General features: G+C 35.0%; 2 protein-coding genes across 2 annotated transcripts; both read left to right on the top strand.

The window, feature by feature from the left end:
- The first annotated feature begins 3,008 nt into the window (after positions 1-3,008).
- Positions 3,009-6,916, top strand: LOC142630006 (uncharacterized). Its single transcript, XM_075804063.1, has 9 exons — positions 3,009-3,720; positions 4,352-4,472; positions 4,560-4,627; positions 4,709-4,768; positions 4,870-5,028; positions 5,454-5,600; positions 5,981-6,195; positions 6,284-6,392; positions 6,487-6,916. The coding sequence occupies exons 1-9, from the start codon at positions 3,592-3,594 to the stop codon at positions 6,577-6,579; spliced, it is 1,101 nt and encodes a 366-aa protein (XP_075660178.1). The 5' UTR covers positions 3,009-3,591; the 3' UTR covers positions 6,580-6,916.
- A 1,876-nt stretch (positions 6,917-8,792) lies between these two features.
- Positions 8,793-9,710, top strand: LOC142629224 (zinc finger BED domain-containing protein RICESLEEPER 2-like). Its single transcript, XM_075803185.1, has 2 exons — positions 8,793-9,441; positions 9,535-9,710. Exons 1-2 carry the CDS (start codon positions 8,793-8,795, stop codon positions 9,708-9,710), a joined length of 825 nt encoding a protein of 274 aa, XP_075659300.1.
- Positions 9,711-21,156: the final 11,446 nt, after the last annotated feature.

The raw sequence follows: 21,156 nt of genomic DNA, 5'->3' as shown, positions 1-21,156 counted from the left end.
AAAAAAAAAAGTAACTTAGTATAGGAGGTTACCTACTAATAGGTACCATAACCCCCTTTTTTTGGGGGGTACCATAGAATTACCTGAGGTGGCAAAGTCTCAGATACACGGGGCTACGTCCTTTTGTATGACTAACAGGAGTTGGTGGCTAACCAACGGACACAAAAGGTTTTTAGGGGGTGAGTTTAATGATGTCTCTTTGTTGTCCTCTGCCAGGCTAGTTTGTGTTGCACTGCATTGCATCAGGAGCTTATGTTACTTTTGGAACTTTTGGGGGTGTTTGGTAGAGTAGTTTGAGATGAGATTTTTGTAGTTTTGTGAAATATGTGTGAGTGAAAAAGTATGTAAAAAAGTGTGTAATGTTGTTTAAAATGTGAAAATATAAGATTGGGATTACTCACTAAACAGGCCCTTTGTCTATTTAATTAATACAATTTTACCTTTAAAAAAAATTGCAAATTATATTTCTAAAGTTGGAAGGTTATTTGATTTTATATCTAGAAATTTCAAAATTTAAATTTTACCCTATAATATTTGGGAGTATTTAAATTTTACACTCAGAATTTGGATTTTACCCCTATATTTTAAGGATATTTGGATTTTACTCCCTAAAGTTTTTGGTGTTTGGATTTTACATTTTAAAATTTCATAATTTGAGGGTGTAAAATTGAAGCACTCCTAAACTTTAGAGAGTAAAATCCAAATTTTGAAATGTTAGGGTGTAAAATCCAAACATCCTAAATATCAGGGAGTGAAATCCAAATTTTGAAACTTTAGGGTTCAAAATCTAAACACCTCCAAACTTTAGGGGTGCAATTTGCAATTGACCCATAAAAAAATATTTTTTGAGATAGAAGATATTGAAAAGAGATATTAAATAAGGTAATTTCCTAAATTAAGGATTAAGATTAAATAAATACGGTACAGATAAAAACATTAAAAATAAATTTATGTACCATATATATTTTAACAGAATATTATTACTTTTCAAATTAAATTCTCATGTAGAATTCTTCTAAAAAAATTCTCATGTAAATTAAGGTAATCGAAGGATTAGATGATAAATAAAATAAGAATTAAAAATAAATACAAAAAGTGTTATATATTTCAAAAATATAAGACAAGCACCAAGGAATTGACTAAGTGATTCCTAAGACCTCATACCATTCCTAGTACCGAAACTTTTGTCTCATCTTAAAGCCACTCTCATAGGATTCTTACACGTTATAGCCTGGTTTTTGTGTTATAAAAAAAATTGATACTCACAACATTTTCTAAGGATATTTGAATGTTTGTGTTATTCGTTAGGGGCGGCTCTATGTAGAGTTCAGGGTGGTCATAGGACCACCTTGACCTAGAAAAATAAAAATTATTATGTATAAATTTTAAAAATTTAAGATTTTTTATCTTTAAAAAAATTTTGTGACCACTCTAAATTTTTTTGGGCTCAACATAATTAAATTTTAAACAAAATTTTACAACAAACTTAATTGTTGACTAGTCTACAATTAAGTTTGTTGTCAAATTTAATGGAGGAAACTTAGCACTAAAGCTAACTCTATTCATGGAGGAAACTTAATTGTAGACTAGTCTACAACAAACTTAGGCTGCGTTTGGTTTAACGGTAAACCAATTTCAGAAATTATTTTCCCCATTTGCGTGTGTTTGGTGAGCACAAAAAATTTGGTCAACTGAAATTATTTTACAGTTTGACCGTAAAACAGCCCCTATACGATGGAAAATCAAATCCGTTCCTATTTTACCTTCAAATCACATTTTCCACGGAAAACAGAGAGAGAGAGAGCACGAAGAGAGGGAGACAGAGAACGAAGAGAGGAGAAAGAGAGAGAAGTGCCGACGAGCTGACGAGCTCGCTCCGGCGAGATCGAGCCCCAAGCCCAGACGAGCTCGCGCCGGCAAGATTGAGCCGCGAGATCGCTACCACACCGGCGAGCTCGCGTCGACGAGATCGAGCCGCGAGACCACCGTCCCAAGCCCAAACCCACCTCCGTCGTTACCAATCTGGCCGCTGTTACCGATCATTTTTCCCTCAATCTGGCCGCCATTACCGATCTCTTTCCCTCAACCTCTCAATCTTTCTCTCTTTGATCTCTGGATTTTTTGTTTCTGTTGTGGTGGCGTGGGTAGTGGCGTTTTGGTGGCTTTTGATCTCTGATTTTTTTGGTATTTTTGTGGCTTTTGATCTCTGATTTTGTTGTTGTTGTTGTGGTGGTGTTTTGGTGGTTTTTGTGTTGTGTGGTGCTGGTGTGTGGGTGGTGGTGGATTTTTCTATGGCTGCTGTGTGGGTGTTGTAGATGTTTTTGATATAAAATTTGTTTGGAAGCTGAGAAAATGTGAGAAATTAGTGGAAATTTTGCATTTTTTGAATGTTACCAAACACTTTAAATTATTTTCCAATATAATTTTAAAATTGCAACCAAACACTAGAAATTATTTTCCTTTCCCGAAAATATTTTATACTCGAAAAATATTTTACACCCAACCAAACGCAGCCTTAGTACTAAAGCTACAACTTTGTTCACGGAGGAAGACTTCTTATTATTGCATCCTTTTTTCTTTCTTGAGTTTCTTTTCTCCCTTTTATTTATTTTTTATTTTTTATTTTATTAACATTATGCTTTGCTCATATTTCCTATGATGCACAGATACAGATATAGACACGGCGATATGACAATTTTTGTAAAATAAGAATACGATACGGTGTGGACACGACAATTAAATAATTAATTAAATTTTATATTTAGACATATTTTTTAATATTTTTAGACATAAAATATGTTTATATCTAGAATTTAAATTATGTAAGAACTACAAATAAGTAAACTAACCCCTAAAGTAGTATAATAATAAACATAAAATGTTTAGAGTATAAACATTTTAAATAGGCTACATTCAACGTCAAACTAAAAACATAATAGGAAAACAAGCTTTAAACTTTTGGGATTAAAATATATATATATATATATATATATATATTGAGAGAGAGAGAGAGAGAGAGAGAGAGAGTGAGTGAGTGAGTGTGGGATTAAAAAAAAAAAAATAAAAGGCGTTATAAGTTATAAGGTATAAGTTATAACGCGTTATCTTGAAAAAAAAAAAAAAAAAAAACAGAGAGAGAGAAGAGAAGAGGTCGGATCGGACCTGTCCACGCCGAGAGAGAGAGAGAGATCGGAAGGGACAGAGGGCACGGCGTCGACGGCGACTGTCTATGGAGCTCGCCGACTCACCGATCGGCCCGATCTAGCACCGGCGACTGTCTATGGGTTTCAACCTTCACGGTACTGGCTTCTCAGAACACCGGCGACTGTCAAAATCAGTGATTTTTTGTTTTTTTTTTCCACTGCCGGCATGTCCACCTTGTCGGAGAAGCGAAAAAAAAGACAACGCTCCGATACCGGAGTCCGGCGCGTCGTGTCGGTATACGTGTCCGACACGTGTCGTACACGGGTACGCCGCCAAAAATGTCGTGTCGGTGTAACCTAGATGATTCCACGCTTAAAAAGAAAGAAAGCTGTAAAAAAAAAAACTATAAATTCCCCAAATTCTAACCTGCAATAACAAACCGCCATTATGGATTCATATCAACCGAGACCCGTAACTCCACAGTCTCCTCAAGGCGGCCGCGGTGGCGGTGGCGGTGGCAATGGTTTCTCAGCTATTCTCGCAGTCTTCTTATCCTTTTTCGCCATCTTCGTCATGGTATTATCAAACCATAAATATTCCAAACCATAATTTGGAATTAAGACTAGTTGTTATTGTTGTTGTTAGTTTAAATCATAGTTCAATTAAGCTTTTATTATTTTTCATAAAAAAAAAAAATTTAAAGGAATTTACATTGTGGCACAGAGTATGCACTTGGGATTGTAGAGTTATCTCTAAATTACTCTATTTGTAATTGTGTTGCCTGAATGTTTGGCAAATTACAAAGCTTGTTGACTCTATTAATCCAGTTTGTCTAGAATCAAAACAAGTTTTAGTTAACATGCAGCTTATGAAAATGCCAAATTTGTACGCATGTGAAAACACCAAAATTTAAAAATTTGATTTGGAGGGCATGTTTTTGAAAGAACCACTATGAAGATATGGGAATGTATTTAGTTCCCACTTTGAATTAGTCTTTTGATCAAAAGAATTACCAAACTAAAAACAATCAAAACTTGTCTGTTGTTCTTGGATTAGTGTTTTATTTATGGAGTGACTATATAATTTTCTTATTAATTGCTAGTTTGTTTAAAATTTTAGATTTATTCTGAATTTCAGTCACTGGAATAAGTGTTCATATCATTTTATTTGAGTTTGAAAATATCTGACATGAATATAAATTTTACAGATAGTGATTCCTTCATCATCAACTTCTAGGAATGGTTTTTCCGTTCTGCACCAAGTCCCTGAAGGCCATGTTGGGGTTTACTGGAGAGGAGGTGCCCTTCTAAAGATGATTACCGATCCAGGTTTGACTGTGGTCCTTTCTTTATGATTTTCATTCAGTAGTTGCTTTCCTAGAACTTATGAAATTTCTGCATGCACTTAATTTTCAGGTTTTCATCTGAAGCTGCCTTTTATAACCCATTATGAGCCTGTTCAAGTAACCCTTCAGACAGATCAGGTAAAATTCGATGTTATGAAAATTCAGTAATTTCATCTTGTCAGTCTAATGCTCAAATCCTTCCTGTGAGTATAATTGCAGGTGAGGGATATTCCTTGTGGTACCAAAGGAGGTGTAATGATTAACTTTGAGAAGATAGAGGTAAAGCTGCTAGATGTTGCTCTTTATTAACATTATGGTTTACAAGTGGTCTAAGGTTTGAAATGTTCAGCTTACATGCACTGATTATACTGCCTTTTCAGGTTGTTAACCGGCTTCACAAAGACTATGTGCATGACACTCTGCTGAACTATGGGGTGCAGTATGACAATACATGGATATATGACAAAATTCATCACGAGATCAATCAGTTTTGCAGCTCTCACTCTCTTCAGCAAGTCTACATTGATGTTTTTGATCAAGTATGAATGCTAAAGAAAACATACCCTTTAAAGTCATAAATGAAAATATTTTGGGAGCTTCCAATTTAGCTTTACAGTATAAGAAGTCTTCCAAGTGTTGTTTAAAGTAGTGTACTTTTCTTCTTCTGCTTTAGTAGTTTAATCTGAAAGGTTGTTTAGCATATTGAAATCTTAACTGAAAAATTGAACAATTTGATCCCTCCTCAAGAAAATCCCAGCAAGTAGTGTTGTGTTGACTTCCAAGGATTACTTCTCTTCAGGAATCTATGTTGGTGTTAAGTTGCCAGCATTATTAAGAAGCTCCTTATAACTATACTTCATATGGTTGTGTAACATCATGGCACCATGTGCTAGTGTAGGGGTAATCAAATCCTTTTCTATTTATTTATTTCATGTTATATTGACAAAGCGTTTAACTCTCACAGATTGATGAAAAGATGAAAGATGCTCTCCAGGGTGACTGCACACGTTATGCTCCAGGTATTGAAATCATTAGTGTTCGTGTTACAAAGCCAAAAATCCCGGAAAGCATAAGACACAATTTTGAACAGATGGAAGAGGAACGCACTAAGGTTTGGTTTCTTTTTCCTGAATATGATAGAAGGTCCTTTTACTTTCTTTTATTTTCCTCTGTTAGTCAAGCAAAGCAAATAGACACACACACACACACTTGCACACAATATGATTCTTGATATGTAGATTCTTTCTAAATTAAATGTGCTTTTAATCTATGTTTGTTATTTCAAATTATGGCTGAACATTGAGTTTACCCTTTAAACCAGTTAGCCTTGGTCCTTTGAGCTTTTTTCACTTATATCCCAACTTTGTACATGCATGTTTTTGCACCCACACCCAGTCAATGAAAAACATATTGGATAATTTATTATATAGTAAGCCTTTGAAGTTAATAGAGTGCATCATTCTATGTTTTATGTTGATGTTGCTTTGTTAGGTCTTAATTGCTATTGAGAAACAGAGAGTGGTTGAGAAAGAGGCAGAGACAAGTAAGAAAATGGCTATGAGTGAAGCTGAGAAGAATGCAAATGTGAGTAAGATCCTCATGGAACAGAAGTTGATGGAAAAGGATAGTGCCAGGAAGCAGCAAGAAATTGAGAACCAGATATACATGGCTCGGGAAAAGAGTTTGGCTGATGCATATTTCTACCGGTAAGAGCTTGATTCACTTTTCAGTTTAAAAGATATGAATATGGTATTATAGAAATGATTAATGATATTGCTCTCTCTACATTTCTAGTTTACTGAAGGAAGCTGAAGCAAACAAGTTGAAGCTGACACCGCAATTTCTTGAGCTTAAATTCGTTGAGGCCATAGCTGATAATACAAAAATTTTCTTTGGGGAAAAGGTCTCTCCCTCTCTCTTGTGTGTGTGTGTGGACGTGTGGTGTTGTGTGTGCAACCTTTACTTAATACTTTAATAGTAATAGTTCTTCCTTGCAGATACCTAGTATGTTTTTGGATCAGAGGCTGCTTGGGAACTTCCTGCAACAGCTATCTAGGAATGTGTCTGAAGAGGAGAAATCAACAGCTTAAATTTTTTCATCTTTCATTTCCTTTTTTGATCTGTCGTTTCTATCAACATAACGTAATACCTAGGTGATATAGCATTATTACTAGTAGGTCAAAAAGTAGGGAAATTAAATGTTGGTCCAGGATTTCAGAAGCAGTTTCTTTCAAACAAATTTTTTGGGTAGTTGCCTTGGTCCAAAAATTTTGGGGCTGGCTATGAATTCTCAATAGATTAGTTAGGGTTGACTACTTGTATTCTTTTTCTTCAGTCTATTATATCTAAAGTCATACTCTTTGCTATTTTTGTAATTGACATGTTATTTTTAAAACTTTTACTAGTGTAAATTTTGGTCTTCCTTTACTTTTTTTTTTCGTTTCTCTCAACATGGAACAACTCACTCTTTTTTACCGGAGCATTAGTAGTTCTCTTTTGAACATGACCAAATCAACTCAAGCAACTCTCATTGTAGATAAAAGCTCAAAACATTTGCAGTTTGATGCAAATCTTTTTCTCCCAGATTCAATTAACAATATCTTTGGTCACTGCTATCAATATGAATGTTATTCGCACCTGTCATGGCTAGAGTTGGGATTTACAATGGATTATCTCTTTGATTACAGTTTACATGTGGAAGAGAGAGAATTTAGTAAAGGGTAGTGTTTATTACACAGACTGTTTTACAATGAAAATCGTGAATTCTAGTTGCTTTGGAGAAGGGGGGTTGGGGGGTGATGGTGGAGGGTGTAAAACTGTGTAAAAAAAAATTGTGTGCAACAAGTTTTACCATTCGGTAAATTTGCACCTTAAAACAGATGGAGGGCTGTTGAATTTTGGTTCGATGTTTGATATAACACGCTGCAATATTATATTCTTGACGTTGCAGGATGACAACGCATGGTACGCAGTCCAATGAAATGATGGAATGTTTATGTATGACTTCAGCTAAAGAAGGCATTGATTGAGCCAATTACAGTCCAATGGCTTTAGCTGCATTAGGCCCAAGAGGCCTTTGCTGTGTCAAGCCTAACTATGATTCCTCTCTTATGAGTCCATTTTATTATTTATAAACCTCAACTGTCCTTCGATGCTATGGATCTTTAGTTGAATCTGAGGCTGTAGATAGTGGATGATTACAACTAAAATAATCTTGCTCCAGCATACTAACCTCACATGTAGTTGAATAATGGCAAATATTTTATGCTGGAATATCTATATAAAGTCGTTGCTAGTCTGGAATTTGATTGTGTTATACTCTACACCAATCAATGCAAGTCACTCATGACTCAATACAAAAATATGAAATGAACTTAAAATTTTTAATTCTTCTAAATGTGCATATGGGGAATACTAATGTCATCATTTGATCTAATAAATTCACATCTGATATATTTAATAATTTCATTAGTTTATTCTTGAATATTTTTTATTATATTTTTTCCTTCTCAAAAAAGAAGAAAAAAGGGTGTATATGGGGGTGTAAATATCCAGGATATTGTTCTATTCTTGGGAGAAAAATTGCATATCCTAGCTAGTGGGACTATTAGGTTTTTATATGAGACTTGGCTCGGGTTTAGTGCATTCTATGTATTGAACTCGTTGAGATGATGACACGTGATTAAAAGTGGACATATGTCACTATCTTAACAGGTTCAGTATAACTAGACACTGGATCTAACACTTTACCCTATAATATATGTATATTTTTTTAACATGTAAATCACACCTTAAATTTGGGTTTTTAAATATGCCTAGAGGCTAGAGCTACCTCCTTTGGTCCATTTATGGGATGTGCCTCAAGACGACGTTTCTCAGGATGCAATCGAGGCATAAGTTCATTCATATTTGATGTGATTGAAGGTGAGTGAAGTGCAATTAATGTTGAGGGGAGGAAAGTTTGTTAGTACTCAAAGGTTATCATTGTGGGTGAGATTCCTTGATATTGAACCTAATCTTTAGGGGAGTTAAGTTTGCTTATGAAGATTAGGCTGAGTCAACATGGGTGGTGGTTGAGGTTGGATATTGGAGATGGGTCTTATTAATGTATTGGTGCTCTGTTCGGTTCATTATTGATCATATTGCATGAGTGAGATTCGTTACCTGAGGAGGGTGGGTTTTAGTACGACTGTACGAGAGTTCAAATGGGTCCATTCTTCGGCTGAAGGGCTTAAAGTCAATATCTCAATATTTTTTTTTTATAAATATGATAGGATTTCAACTTATGACACCACTTTATGAGATGTGTTTACTTGATTGGGGGATAGACAAGATTTTAACTATTACAGTTGATAATGCTGCTTCTAATAGTGGGCTGATTTCTTTTATTCAAAAAAAGACTAAGCATAGGAAGGCAACAATTTTAGGGCATAAATACTTGCATGTGAGGTGTAGTGCTCATATCTTGAACTTAATTGTTCGTGAAGGGTTAGTTGAAATGGATGAGACAATAGTGAAGGTGAGAAAATCTGTGCGATATGTGAGATCGTCTCCACAAAGACAAAACACATTTAAGTTATGTGCGGAGAAGGAGAAAGTTGAGTTTAAAGGTCAGTTGTGCTTAGATGTGCCCACTAGGTGGAACTACACCTATATTATGTTGGAGAAGGCTGAGAAGTATCAAAAAGCTTTTGAGAGATTGGAGGAAGAAGATCCAAATTATCTTATGACAATTAGAGAGGTGGAAAAGGAAGATGGAAGTGATATAGATGAGGTTGCTTGGGGAATGGGTGATGTGGATTGGGAAAAGATTAGGATCTTTTCGAAATTTCTTAAAATTTTTTATGATGCAACCTTGCGATTTTCGGGTGCTAATTATGTCACTAGCAATTCTTTCTTTTTGGAGCTCATGTCAATTCATGACACAATTGATTTGGAGTATGAAAAAGATAGTTATTTGTTGAAAAAAAATGGCTGATTACAAAAAATTACAAATTTGGACAATTAACCACACTTTGATAATACGAATCACTTGTTGTATGTAGGGCTAGTTCTTGATCCTCGATACAAGATGAGGTATCTTGAGTACTGTTTTGGTACATTGTATGAGAACCAAAAGGCTGTTGATATGGCAAAAAGAATAAAGGTTGTTTTGGTGGATTTATATAATGCTTATGCTCAAAATCAAGTGGGGAGTAGTAGTGCTAGTGCTGCTGCATAAGCCCAAGGACAAAAACCAAGTGGATCAATGGAGGGAGATGATTCTAGTGTGGTTGATGCGAAGGCAATGAGGATGATGCAATTGTAGAGCACACTGGACGTTATATTAATCAGATGACCAAATCAGAGGTTGATAAATACTTGTTAGAGAATTGTGAAGATGTCTTGGATGATAAGTTTAATATTTTGGCTTGGTGGAAGGTTAATTCTTCACGATACCGTGTGCTTTCAAGAATTGCACGACATGTTCTTGCAATTCCGGTATCCACTATGGCCTCAAAATCCGCCTTTAGTACGACTGGTCGTGTCCTTGATCCCTTCCGGAGTTCATTGTCTCCACTTATGGAGGAAGCCCTCATTTCTGGTCAAAACTAGCTCCGTTCTTCATCGGCTCTAATTAGCCTTCGAGTTGCCATGGATGATGTTGAGGAGTTTGAAAAGCTTTATGCAGGTATGACTTATATATATATATATATATATATATATATATATATATATATGTCTATTATTATTAAAAAAAACTGCATGTCTTGGATTCTTGGCATATATATTGATATTGACAATGATGCTGCTACACATTTATTTGACGTTGATGGTTGAAGATTGCTTGGTATAATGGTATATGATGATATTTACACTTTTTGCTATTAGACACTAGTAGATAGTGGCCTACGTATAGATATATAGATATGAGTATTTTGTGCTTTGATACATAGAAAATATAGGATGTTAGTCAATAGGCAATGACATATGGCCAATTTATTTTGAATCTTTGGCCAAATATTAAATATGGATAGTATATGTTGACATTAACATTGACATATGACCAATTTATTTTGAGTCTTTGGCTATAATGCTATTATGTAAGTATTGACACATGGACTAGTTATTTTATTTTGTAAGTATTGAAATCAGCACCAGTTATTTTGGTGTTATGTAAGTATTTTGGTGTTATTTTGTTGTAATGCTATTATGTAAGTATTGAAATCTGCACTAGTTATTTTATTGTGACTTGTACAGTTTATTTTTTAATCTTGTTTGTATTTGATGGGTGCCTACTGCCTATAAAAAGCTACAGATTTGAGGCTTTGAGCACTAGAGCAATTTTTTGCTCTAGATTATTTCTGGATTTGTGAATCTGTTTTGTAATGTTGTACTTGTGAAATTGCTCTAGATTATTTTTGGATTTGTGAATCTGTGTTGTCAGGTTGTGCTTGTGCAATTGTATTGTTGACAGGTTTTATCATGTTAACAGGTTATTTTTTGATTTTTGAATATGTGATGTGTATTTTAATGAGTATAATAGAAGCTCTAAAGCAGGTTATGAATTTATGACAGGTTGTGATTTATGAATCTGCTATATGTGTTTGTATTTTTGGATTTATGAATCTGTAACAGGTTCAGGTTGTGATTTTTTTGTTTTTTGATGAATCTGCAAGTTATGAAATGTAAAATACAAAGCAGGTTGTAAAAAGGCCCAAAAATGGCCAAAATAGGAAAGCCCCAAATCTGGGTTGAAAGTGCCAAAACAGAAAGCTAAAAAATGCCTAAAGATGGCCATGGGCCAAAATAGATAAGGCCCCAATCTGGGCCACAATTAGTTCCTAAGATAAGCCCAAAACATGTTTCTAAAATAGGCTTAATTAGAGCATAAAAGGGCCATAAAACAAATGGCTTGAATACTGATATTTTTTTTTTAAGAAGCCCAAATAGAATTTAAAAAAAAAAAACCAAGAGGCCCAAACTCCAGGCCCAGGCCTAAAACCGAACACTCATCGAAAAACTGATCGAAACCAAAACGAACCGAAACTGACGGTGTCTCAACTATTTCGGTCAGTTTCGGTTGACAATTTTGAAAACTGAAAATTTCGGTTTCGGTTGGCCAGTTAAAAAAAACGACCGAAACCGAACCTGAAACCGAACCGAACCGAACCGAAATTTGCCTCGGTTCGGTCGATTTCAATAAGTTTTTTCGGTTCCACGGTTTTTTGCACACCCCTAGTAGGATAGATGAACTGATGCGGATGTTTTGTAAAATTGGATGTGTAAAATAAAAAAAGTGGGTTTTTAGTGTAAAAGTGGATGTGTAAAATGAAGGAACTGATGTGGATGCTCTTAAGTGTTTATCCCATATATTAATAAATAAATAAAATAGAAGTAGGGAGGTGTGACAGTTTCTATAAAGTATAAAAAAATAGTGTGAGAGTACTACATTATGCCAGTGAGAATTTCAGTGTATATATATATATATATAAACACACAAACAACTCATGTAGGAAAGTATGAGGTTTTGCCAAGTGGTGCATTTTATGCAAAAATAATTGAAATATTTTCAAGTGTCACATCAGAGATAAGAACAAATTAAATATTGATTTTTTGTTTTATTTAGTTCAATGTTTCAAGACTTTTCTAATTAACAAATAAATATTCTTTATATCTTTTGGTTCAATATTTCAAAAGTTTTTATCCCTTAGACATACACACAAAACTCTTTGTATTTTAATTCACTATTTTCACCTTTTGCACTTCTACCCCTTTATATATACTTACCCATAGTCATTCATGTCATCCCATGTCAAATACACAGATAAAAAATGATATCATTTACCTTCAATCTTTCGACGACACTTACTTAGTTCCAATATTGTTCTTTCATTTAATCCTAACCCATCTGAGTTGGCTACAACAAAGAAAGGAAGACTCTTGCATTTTATATTGAATGAAAATGGCAATTACGATTTTGATGTTAAGGTCGGATCTTGTGAATTTGTGGGTTTTGTAAATGATGTGATTGACTGTGAGTGTTTGGAATATGTATTTTGTTTTAGAATTAAGGAGAAAGAGAAAAACATATTCTATATCAATTTTTATTCTATAATATTCCTCCAATGTTTTTTTTTTAATTTTTTAATTTCTCATTACTTCAATTGAATGATTATAATGAATATGTGTGTGCAGTTTATAATTGCTACTTTTTATGATAAAATCATTTCTAATAAAGTTCTATAACAATTATACTATAAAACATATATAAAATTCTCCAAAACTATTATATATAAAACATTACAACATTATTCGTGCATTGCACGGGTAACTTACTAGTTAAATTTATAATTTGAGTAAGATTGTTAATGTAGGTTTTTTTTTTTGAATAAAAAATGGGGTCTCTGGTGTGTGGACTCATTGATCATATGTCATGTAATGATAAGGGTAATACTAAGTGTCCGTTTGACAAAAATTATTTTTGCCAACTTATTTTATTATTTAATTTATTTTTGCTACTATTTATGAATCCCATTGCACTCTTTGGGTACTATTTATAGGTCTCATTGTACTATTTCAGCTAATTTTTACATTTATCTACAGTACTTTTAACAAAATATTTACAGTTTTAACAAAATAAATAGATCTAAAATAAACCCAAGAATATATTATCGGAGCTTTGATATAATTATTGTTGTGGGCACAACACACCCATTGAAGTGCCACTGCTCAAAGCCTGGAACCACTCAACTCTACCAAGATTATATAAAGAAATAAAAGAGCTCATACCGCCAAGGTATACTACACTGTAGTTTATGCCAGTGTACGTAAGAATTACAAAGTCATTACGAAATAAAAGATATAAGATAAGAATTACACCACACTGGTTAGCGCCGTATGAAATTAAACGCAATAAAATACTAATGAATTGCGTCAATTGTAAGTGTTTCAAATTACAATGCTATCACTAAAATATACTCCATCAGTCCATTCTCATTATTAAACAGTAATCATTCCGAATACATTTCAATCTTTCTTTGCTTTTCCTGACCAAATTGCCTCGCTAAAGAACAAGAATTTGGCATCAGCAAGTGGTATCTTTTACATTACAAGAAGTGGGAGATAGTCAAAGACCACATGCAGGAATGGGTCCTAGTCCAAGAGCCTTTTTGATTTGAATCTTTGAAAAAAAGGCTCAACGTAATAAAATTTTCTTTTACTTGAAAGTGATGGGCACAAGCACAAGCACAAGCACAAGCACGAGGACAAGGTTATACATCAGCAAAAGATACATTTGAATACAAAGAAGTTGGAGATTTTTCCACAGGAATGGGTCCCCAAACCAGGAGCTATCCCTTTTAAGTTTTAAGTCTTTGAAATATCATCAATATTCTTTGATTGTGGTGGCCGGGTGTGTTTGGAAAAAAAAATCATTTCTTTTCAAATACATCTATCTCATATTTTAAATTAAAAAATATATTTAATATTAAATAATTTAAAATTTTGAATAACGTAACATTATTTAAACTAACATATATAAAAAGTTAAATATATTTATAGTGAAATAGACTCCAATCAAATATCCTACTTTGTGTCGCGCGACCCTTATATAAGTATATATATATATATATATATATATATATATATATATATATATATATATATATATATATATATATATATATATATTTATTTATTTATTTATTTATTTATATATATGTTCATAATGTCTCCTCTCATACATTTTGATAACATTGTTAAAAATATTTGAATTAAACATACTACAAGTCTAAAAGTGTATGTGTTCATTGTTACATCACTTAAAATTTTAAGTAACACTTTTTTTCAAAAGGTAATTTTAAGTAACGTGACACCGTGTATTTTATTAAAATATTAAGAAAAAAAAAATCTTTATTATGACATGGATGCATATAGAGAAGATCTTAGCTGGTGCCCACCGTCCACCCTTATATATGATCAGTTTATTAATTCATATGAGCAATGTCCCCTCTTGCACATTTTGATCATGGTTTATAAGAGACTTAAATTAAATATTACCACTTAATTAAAAGATATATTTGTGAGGTTGAATTTATTTAATCATGTATTGGCTTTATTCCGTGTCAAATTTACTTGTATTTTAGCAATTAGATACCCTGTATTTAGGTGGGAATTATGTAAGGGTTGTGTTGAAAGAGTGTGAAGAAACTCAAGATTTGTGCATACAAAGGAGCCTCGCAACTGGATCTCATGATTGACTCGTGACTGGCAAGTCGCCAAAGTGGCACACGTGTGAAACATGCAAGGAACTGAAGGGTCACGACAGCTGAAGCACTACAGGACAAAATGTACAGTTTGGCCAAATAGTTAGCTTGTGACTCAAACTCGCGACTTGTCCCACTCACGAGACTGAGTCGCCAGAATGCCCTGTTATGCAGAAAAATGACTTTTCACATTCCTCACATACACTACTATAAATACCCTTATACTCACGAAATGTAGAGAGCTTCCAGAGAGAATTTTGAGAGTGAAACCCTAGAGAAAAACAAGATTGACTCATCCACAATTTTTGATATTTGATTCTCCAAATTCCTTTACTTTCACCCTCTCCATTGACATACTATTGAGAGGTACATTTGCCAAATCTTTATCTCACCATACCCATATCAGTGAGGAGGTATTTTGGTGCTTGGGAAGCAGTTTGGAGATAACAAATTTACTTGGTTGATGCAATGGGCTTATTGCGGGATTCAAGAAGCTAAAGAAGACACGGTTAGCTTTGATACCCTGTTGGAGCAAGAAGCTTTGAGGGCTTAGGTGCATTGGGTAAATTAGGCTTGGAGGGTCTTCTGCTATTCATGTATCCCAACTTTATTTTTTAGTGGATCATTTGACCGCTTGGAGAGCGGCGGAGAGGTCTTTTGCCGAGTTCTTCGATTTCCTCTTCGATAACACGTGTTGATGTTATCTTTGTGTTTGCATCTCTCTTCCCTTACTCTTTACCTTTTAATTGCTACTGTGTTTGTGATTAATTATGGTTTAGAGTGTTTTACCAATTCAGATACAGCCTATATTCATCATTCTACACATATGTTTTTGGGTATAAGCTTGTGTTGGTATTGCTGAAATTGGGGGTCTAAACATTCATTAGTGTTTTACACACTAATTGAACATTCAATTAGTATTAGAGCGGGTGCACTTGTTGTGGTTTCATTACCTAAGTGTGATCCTAGACCGTTTTTGAGATGAATCGATCTCAATCGCTCAATGCTCCTCCTTACTTTGATGGGAGCAACTCTGCTTTTTAAAAAGCCCGTATGAGGGCATTTCTATGTTCCATTGATGATAGTGTTTGGAATGCTGTTGAGATAGGATGGACTAGGCCGGAGGCCGCCAAATCCACATGGGATAAAGTAGCCCTGCAGCAGCTAATGCTAATAACAAGGCTCTAAATGCTATTTTTTGTAGTGTTTCTCCTGAGGAATTTCACAAGATCTCTCATATTACAATTGCCAAGGAAGCATGGCAAATCTTGGAGACGACCTATGAAGGCACCAAAAAGGTGAAGGACACTAAGTTACAAATGCTTACCACACGCTTCGAGGAGCTGAAGATAAGTCATTCAACTCATTTTATGGGAAGCTAAATGAAGTGGTGATTGGGAAATTCAACTTGGGAGAAAAGACGGAGGACTCCAAGATTGTGAGGAAGATTCTACGATCATTACCGGAGAGCTTCCGTGCAAAAGTCACTGCCATCGAAGAGAGCAAAAACCTTGATGAGATTAAAATTCAAGAACTCATTGGTTCTCTTCAAACCTATGAGCTATCTCTACCATCATAAAGGAAGGGCAAATCTCTTGCTCTAAAGACAATCAATGAGAAAGTGGAAGCTCAAGACTCCTCAGATAAGGATGCAGTTGAAAAAGAAGTGGCGTACCTTGCTAAGAACTTTCGCAAGTTCTTAAAGTTAAAGAGAGATGGGAAGTCTTTTAAGAAGGGTAAATTCTTGAATTTTAAGAAGGACAAGAAAGACTTCAAGAAGAAGGATTCATAAGACTCCTCTCCATCTCAAATGGTCACGTTCTTTGAGTGCAAAGGGCATGGGCATGTGAAGAAAGAATGCCCCACTTATTGAAAGGCAAAGGGTAAAGTATTTGCCATTACCCTTAGTGACTCACATAGTTCAAATTCAAATTCAGAAGAAAGTTGTGATGGAGAAGGAAACTACTTCACATTTATGACCATTGCACTCGTGGACTCTCTAGAAGATTTGCATGCACTAGTGAAAGAGCTTGGTGAGCACACCGAAGTGGAGTCAATGGGAGTTGGGGAGGAATCCAATGATGAAGATGAAGAATGTGTCTATGAAGGAACAAAGGGATTGCAAGACACTTATAATTCTCTTCTTGAGAAGATCAAAGAGTATGCAAGAGTAGCTAAGGCATCCATAAGAAAAATGAAGAGAGTAGAGCAAGATTACAAAATTCTTCTAGTGCGGTACAAGGAGACTAAATGCTAAGTTGAGACACTGAATGGAGAACTAACCGAAGCCTATTCTAAGATCAGGTTTCTTGAGCTTGAAATTCAAGCTAATGCTAAAGTGGCGCGGGTTGCCTCCAAAAAGCTTGATGAAGTGCTTGCTCATCAAAAGCCCTTTTTAGACAAAAGCGGCCTAGGATTCACCGAAGAAAGTAGTTCAAGCGCTAATGTGTCCAAAGAAATGAAGTTTGTTAAAGCAAAGGAACCAATGGTAGCAATTCAAACTGTTGAGAAAGTGAAGTTTGAGAAGAAGCCAAAGGTGATTGCTTAAAGGGTTTTGACAAAGCCTTCAAACCCAGTAGTGGCGAAAACTAAGACTAAAGGAAAATCTCTTCTGAAGTCAAAAAGAGGACCACAAACTTAACATTTTTGCCACCATTGTGGAATCCGAGGACACACTAGACCTAATTGCCACAAGCTTCAGGCATTAAAAGAATGCTAGCTCTCAAAGGCAAAGGGGACAAAGAAATGGCAAGGGCAACCTCAAGCAATCAAAAGGGAGAGAAGTTGATTCTAATATTGGTGATGTGATGAAGATGATAGACACCATCACGTTTTGTTTGGCAAACTTTACCCTAAGATTTGAGAATCGTAACTCAAGTACCCAATCCTCTAAGGATATCACTCCAAACGCACGTGCCGTGTGGGTGAAGAAGGTCACACGTGCATAAGCATTAGAACAAGTCCATGCATCAATTCTTTCTATATGTTGTGACTTTGTTTGGTTATTTGCGTAGTTATCATTCTAGCATGTTTTGACAACTTTTGTTTGTTTTTAATAGCTTTGAATGTTTTCTTTTTGATCAATCTTTACTTACTTTTGGGTCAAAAATCCAAAAACACATAAAAAGTAGATTATCCAAAAAGTTTGATTGACATTATTGTGTTTTGTCACACGCATGTTTTGCCTTGTATCTTTGTACAAATGGCTTTGTGCATTTACGAGCGTAGCTTGTTCTCTATGCACTCATATCATTGTTGGAAAAAATTTGACATCTATGTGACTGTTGTAAATAGATCTTCAAACTTGTCACGAATGATTAGTCAATGGTTTTTTTGATCTTGAGACTTGCATAGACTTGTAACTATATATCTTCCCACTTTTTTATTTTTTTGCTTAAAGAGCTCAACCAATGTTAGATCTCAAAATGAAAAAAGATTATGAGATGTAAAAGTCGTTGCACATACTAGTATTCGACTAGGAAAAAGGGAAAGCGACTTATATGAAAATGTATAGTGCCCAAAAGCCAAAGACTTACTCATCAAATTGAAATATCAAAAATTTCAGGCATCGATCTCAAAATGAAATGTATTATTCCAAAATGATCAAATGTTATGAAGTGTATGAAACCAAATGAAAAGCTTCGAAATTATGTAATCAAGTTTTGTGGGAGGTCATATGTGCATACTTCTATAATTGAGATTGGTCACTCTACCTAGTGCTAATTGTGTATGTCTTGGTTGAATTGATCATTGAAGTTTCACATTAGACTAAGGACTATCTCATTTTTGATACCCATACACATCACACATGTCTGTGTTCAATGAATGCCTTATTCATTTGTGTGATTATACTTGATTAAATGTGTTGCACTTACTCAATCATATGTTGATCAAACACAAAAAGATTTTTGAGTATTTTAATTGTTTTTGGAAAGTGTTTTTATTTTGAAAATTTTCAAAAATTGTGCAAGTCTGTTTTGGCGACTCATTCTCGCAAGTCACTTTAGTCGTAAGACCCCAGTTGCGAGCTTACTCAGAAGCTCTCGTGACTTTTTGGTGAGTCAATCCCCCAGTCGTAAAAAAGACTTAGAAAAATTTCAAAATTTCAGGTTTTTTAGCATTTTCGCGACTCAGTTTGGCGACTAGTTCGTGAGTAAAAGCTCCAGTTGCGAGTTTACTCAGAATGATTCGTGACTTTCTTCGCGACTTGCTTGCGAGTGGACTTCCCAGTCTCAAAAAACACTTAGAAATTTTTTTCAAAATTTGTGTCAAGGGATTTTGGCGACTTGACTTGGCGACTTGTTCACGACTCATTCCAGTCATGAAAAAAGCGTGTTTTGCACAAATAGGGTTAAATCCAAGACGATTTTCAAAAACTTTTCAGTTTTCCCTTGTATCACGTGCATTTTCATTGTTTTGTCCGCCTCTCTCTCTTTAAAAACCTCCATTTTCTCTCATAAAACCTCAATTTTCTTCATCAACCATTCATCAATCTTCAAGAAAAGGTATGGGTTTTCTCTTATTCTTAAAGTATTTCATGTTTCTAGCCTTAGATTTCTTGGATTTTGTGTTTATGTTGAGATTTGAAAATATGATGTTTGAACATAGTTTTTATTGATGTTTTGTTGAGATTCTTTTATGGGTTTTGTTGTTTTCGTTAGTATAATGCCTATTCTACATGTTTTACATGTTTGTGCTTCATTTTCATGCATTGTACCATGTTTGTGTTGTGTTATGCATATCATGTTCATGATAAAATATCTCTTAGATGTTTTTGTGTGTCTCTTTGGATTCCATAGAATACAAAGGTTGTAGGGATAATCATGTGTCTTTGATTTTGAAACATTATATGGTTATGTGTTTTTACACTTTGACCTAGTTTGTACATTTTTCATTTCATGCACACACACACATACTTTGACATGTTTTGAGTGCTTATTGCCATGTTTCTATCATTTTATTGATACTATATGTTCTCTCATGTCAATTTGTTTTTGAATTACCTCTATAAATTTATGTTTTTAGGGTTTTAATTCAAAATTCTAATTTGGGACTAACTTGTTACTAATCAAGTTTGTTTTCATATTTTGTGCTTTGTTTTGTGAACTTTGCTGCTCTATTTTGCAGATGGCTCCAAGGAAAACCTTTGCTCAGCGTGTTGACAAGAGGAAAAGCATGGATGCGTCTTTGTTTTGCTCCACCCAACATTTTGAGTGATACACCCAGCACTTTATGAAAGCTCAAATCATTCAAGAGCGGTTTGTGGATCTTGTGATCTCAGGGACTACTTTATCCGAAGTTGCTTTGCAGAAAGAGGTTGGGACAGGCTTCTTAGTGATCTACCAGGAGTTTGTGAACCATTGATTCAGGAGTTCTACGCCAATACCATCCTACGAGATGATGTTATAGACTGTTGGGTAAGAGGCTATGAATTCACCATTGAAGTGGAGGACATTGATGAGATTCTTGGATTTGAAGATGTAGAACATGACTTCATTCACTTCAAGGACTGAATGCTCTCCATAGAGACGGTTCAATCTCATAATGGTGGCGTTAGAAAGGGGAGATGTCTCAACACAACTGCTTTCCCACCAAATTTGCGATGTCTTACCTACATCATGGTGTTTAACCTATATCCAGTAAGGATGCTGACCACCATTAACAATGCAAGAGTCATCTTACTTATGGAACTTTGGGAGAATACCTACATTGACATTAGTGCCCATCTATTATCCATTCTTGTTGATGAACCAAGGGCAACCTCAAAACCTAAGCTTATCCTCCCTAGTCTAATCATGAGGATCCTTCATGAAGAGGGTGTGGAGACTCCCCAAGACATCAACCTCATGCCTACACCTCCTACTATCAATGCTCTAACAATCACAAGGAGCAAAGTTCAATATCCGGGTGATGAGGAGGAGGTTGATCCTGCACAAGAATAGTCTATGGAAACCGAGACTGAAGCAGAAGGACAACCATCTTCATCTCAAAGGGTTGGTGGTAGAGCAAGGAGCAGAGCCTCATCATCCTCAGCAGTGCCTCCTGATGCGATTCAGATTATTCTTGAGAGGATTGACAGCTTGAGAGAAGTCCAAAATGAGCACTTCGAAAGGTTGACCACCATTCAAGAACAAATAAACTTGCTTACAGCCAAGTTTGATAGCTTCACTGACCAGTTGTAGCCCTTTGGCCATTCCGGTAAAAAAGGGGGAGTAGATGGAGTAGCTTTTGAGGGGGAGCCTTACCTTGAGGGGGAGAAATTTTATAAGTTTTTATAGCTTTTATGGTTTAAGTTGTTTTAGTTTCTATTATAAGATTTCATAGCACTTATATTAGTACTTTGGTTTGGTTTTTAAGTGTTTTATACCTTTAGTACTTGGTTTTAAAATTTTTGGACATGATGTGGTATGAATGCTTGAA

This window comes from Castanea sativa, chromosome 3 (genome assembly GCF_040712315.1).
Source record: "Castanea sativa cultivar Marrone di Chiusa Pesio chromosome 3, ASM4071231v1".
In the NCBI taxonomy this organism is placed as follows: Eukaryota; Viridiplantae; Streptophyta; class Magnoliopsida; order Fagales; family Fagaceae; genus Castanea; species Castanea sativa.
The sequence above is the reverse complement of the archived record's forward strand: the minus strand, read 5'-3'. Positions and strand labels throughout refer to the sequence as shown.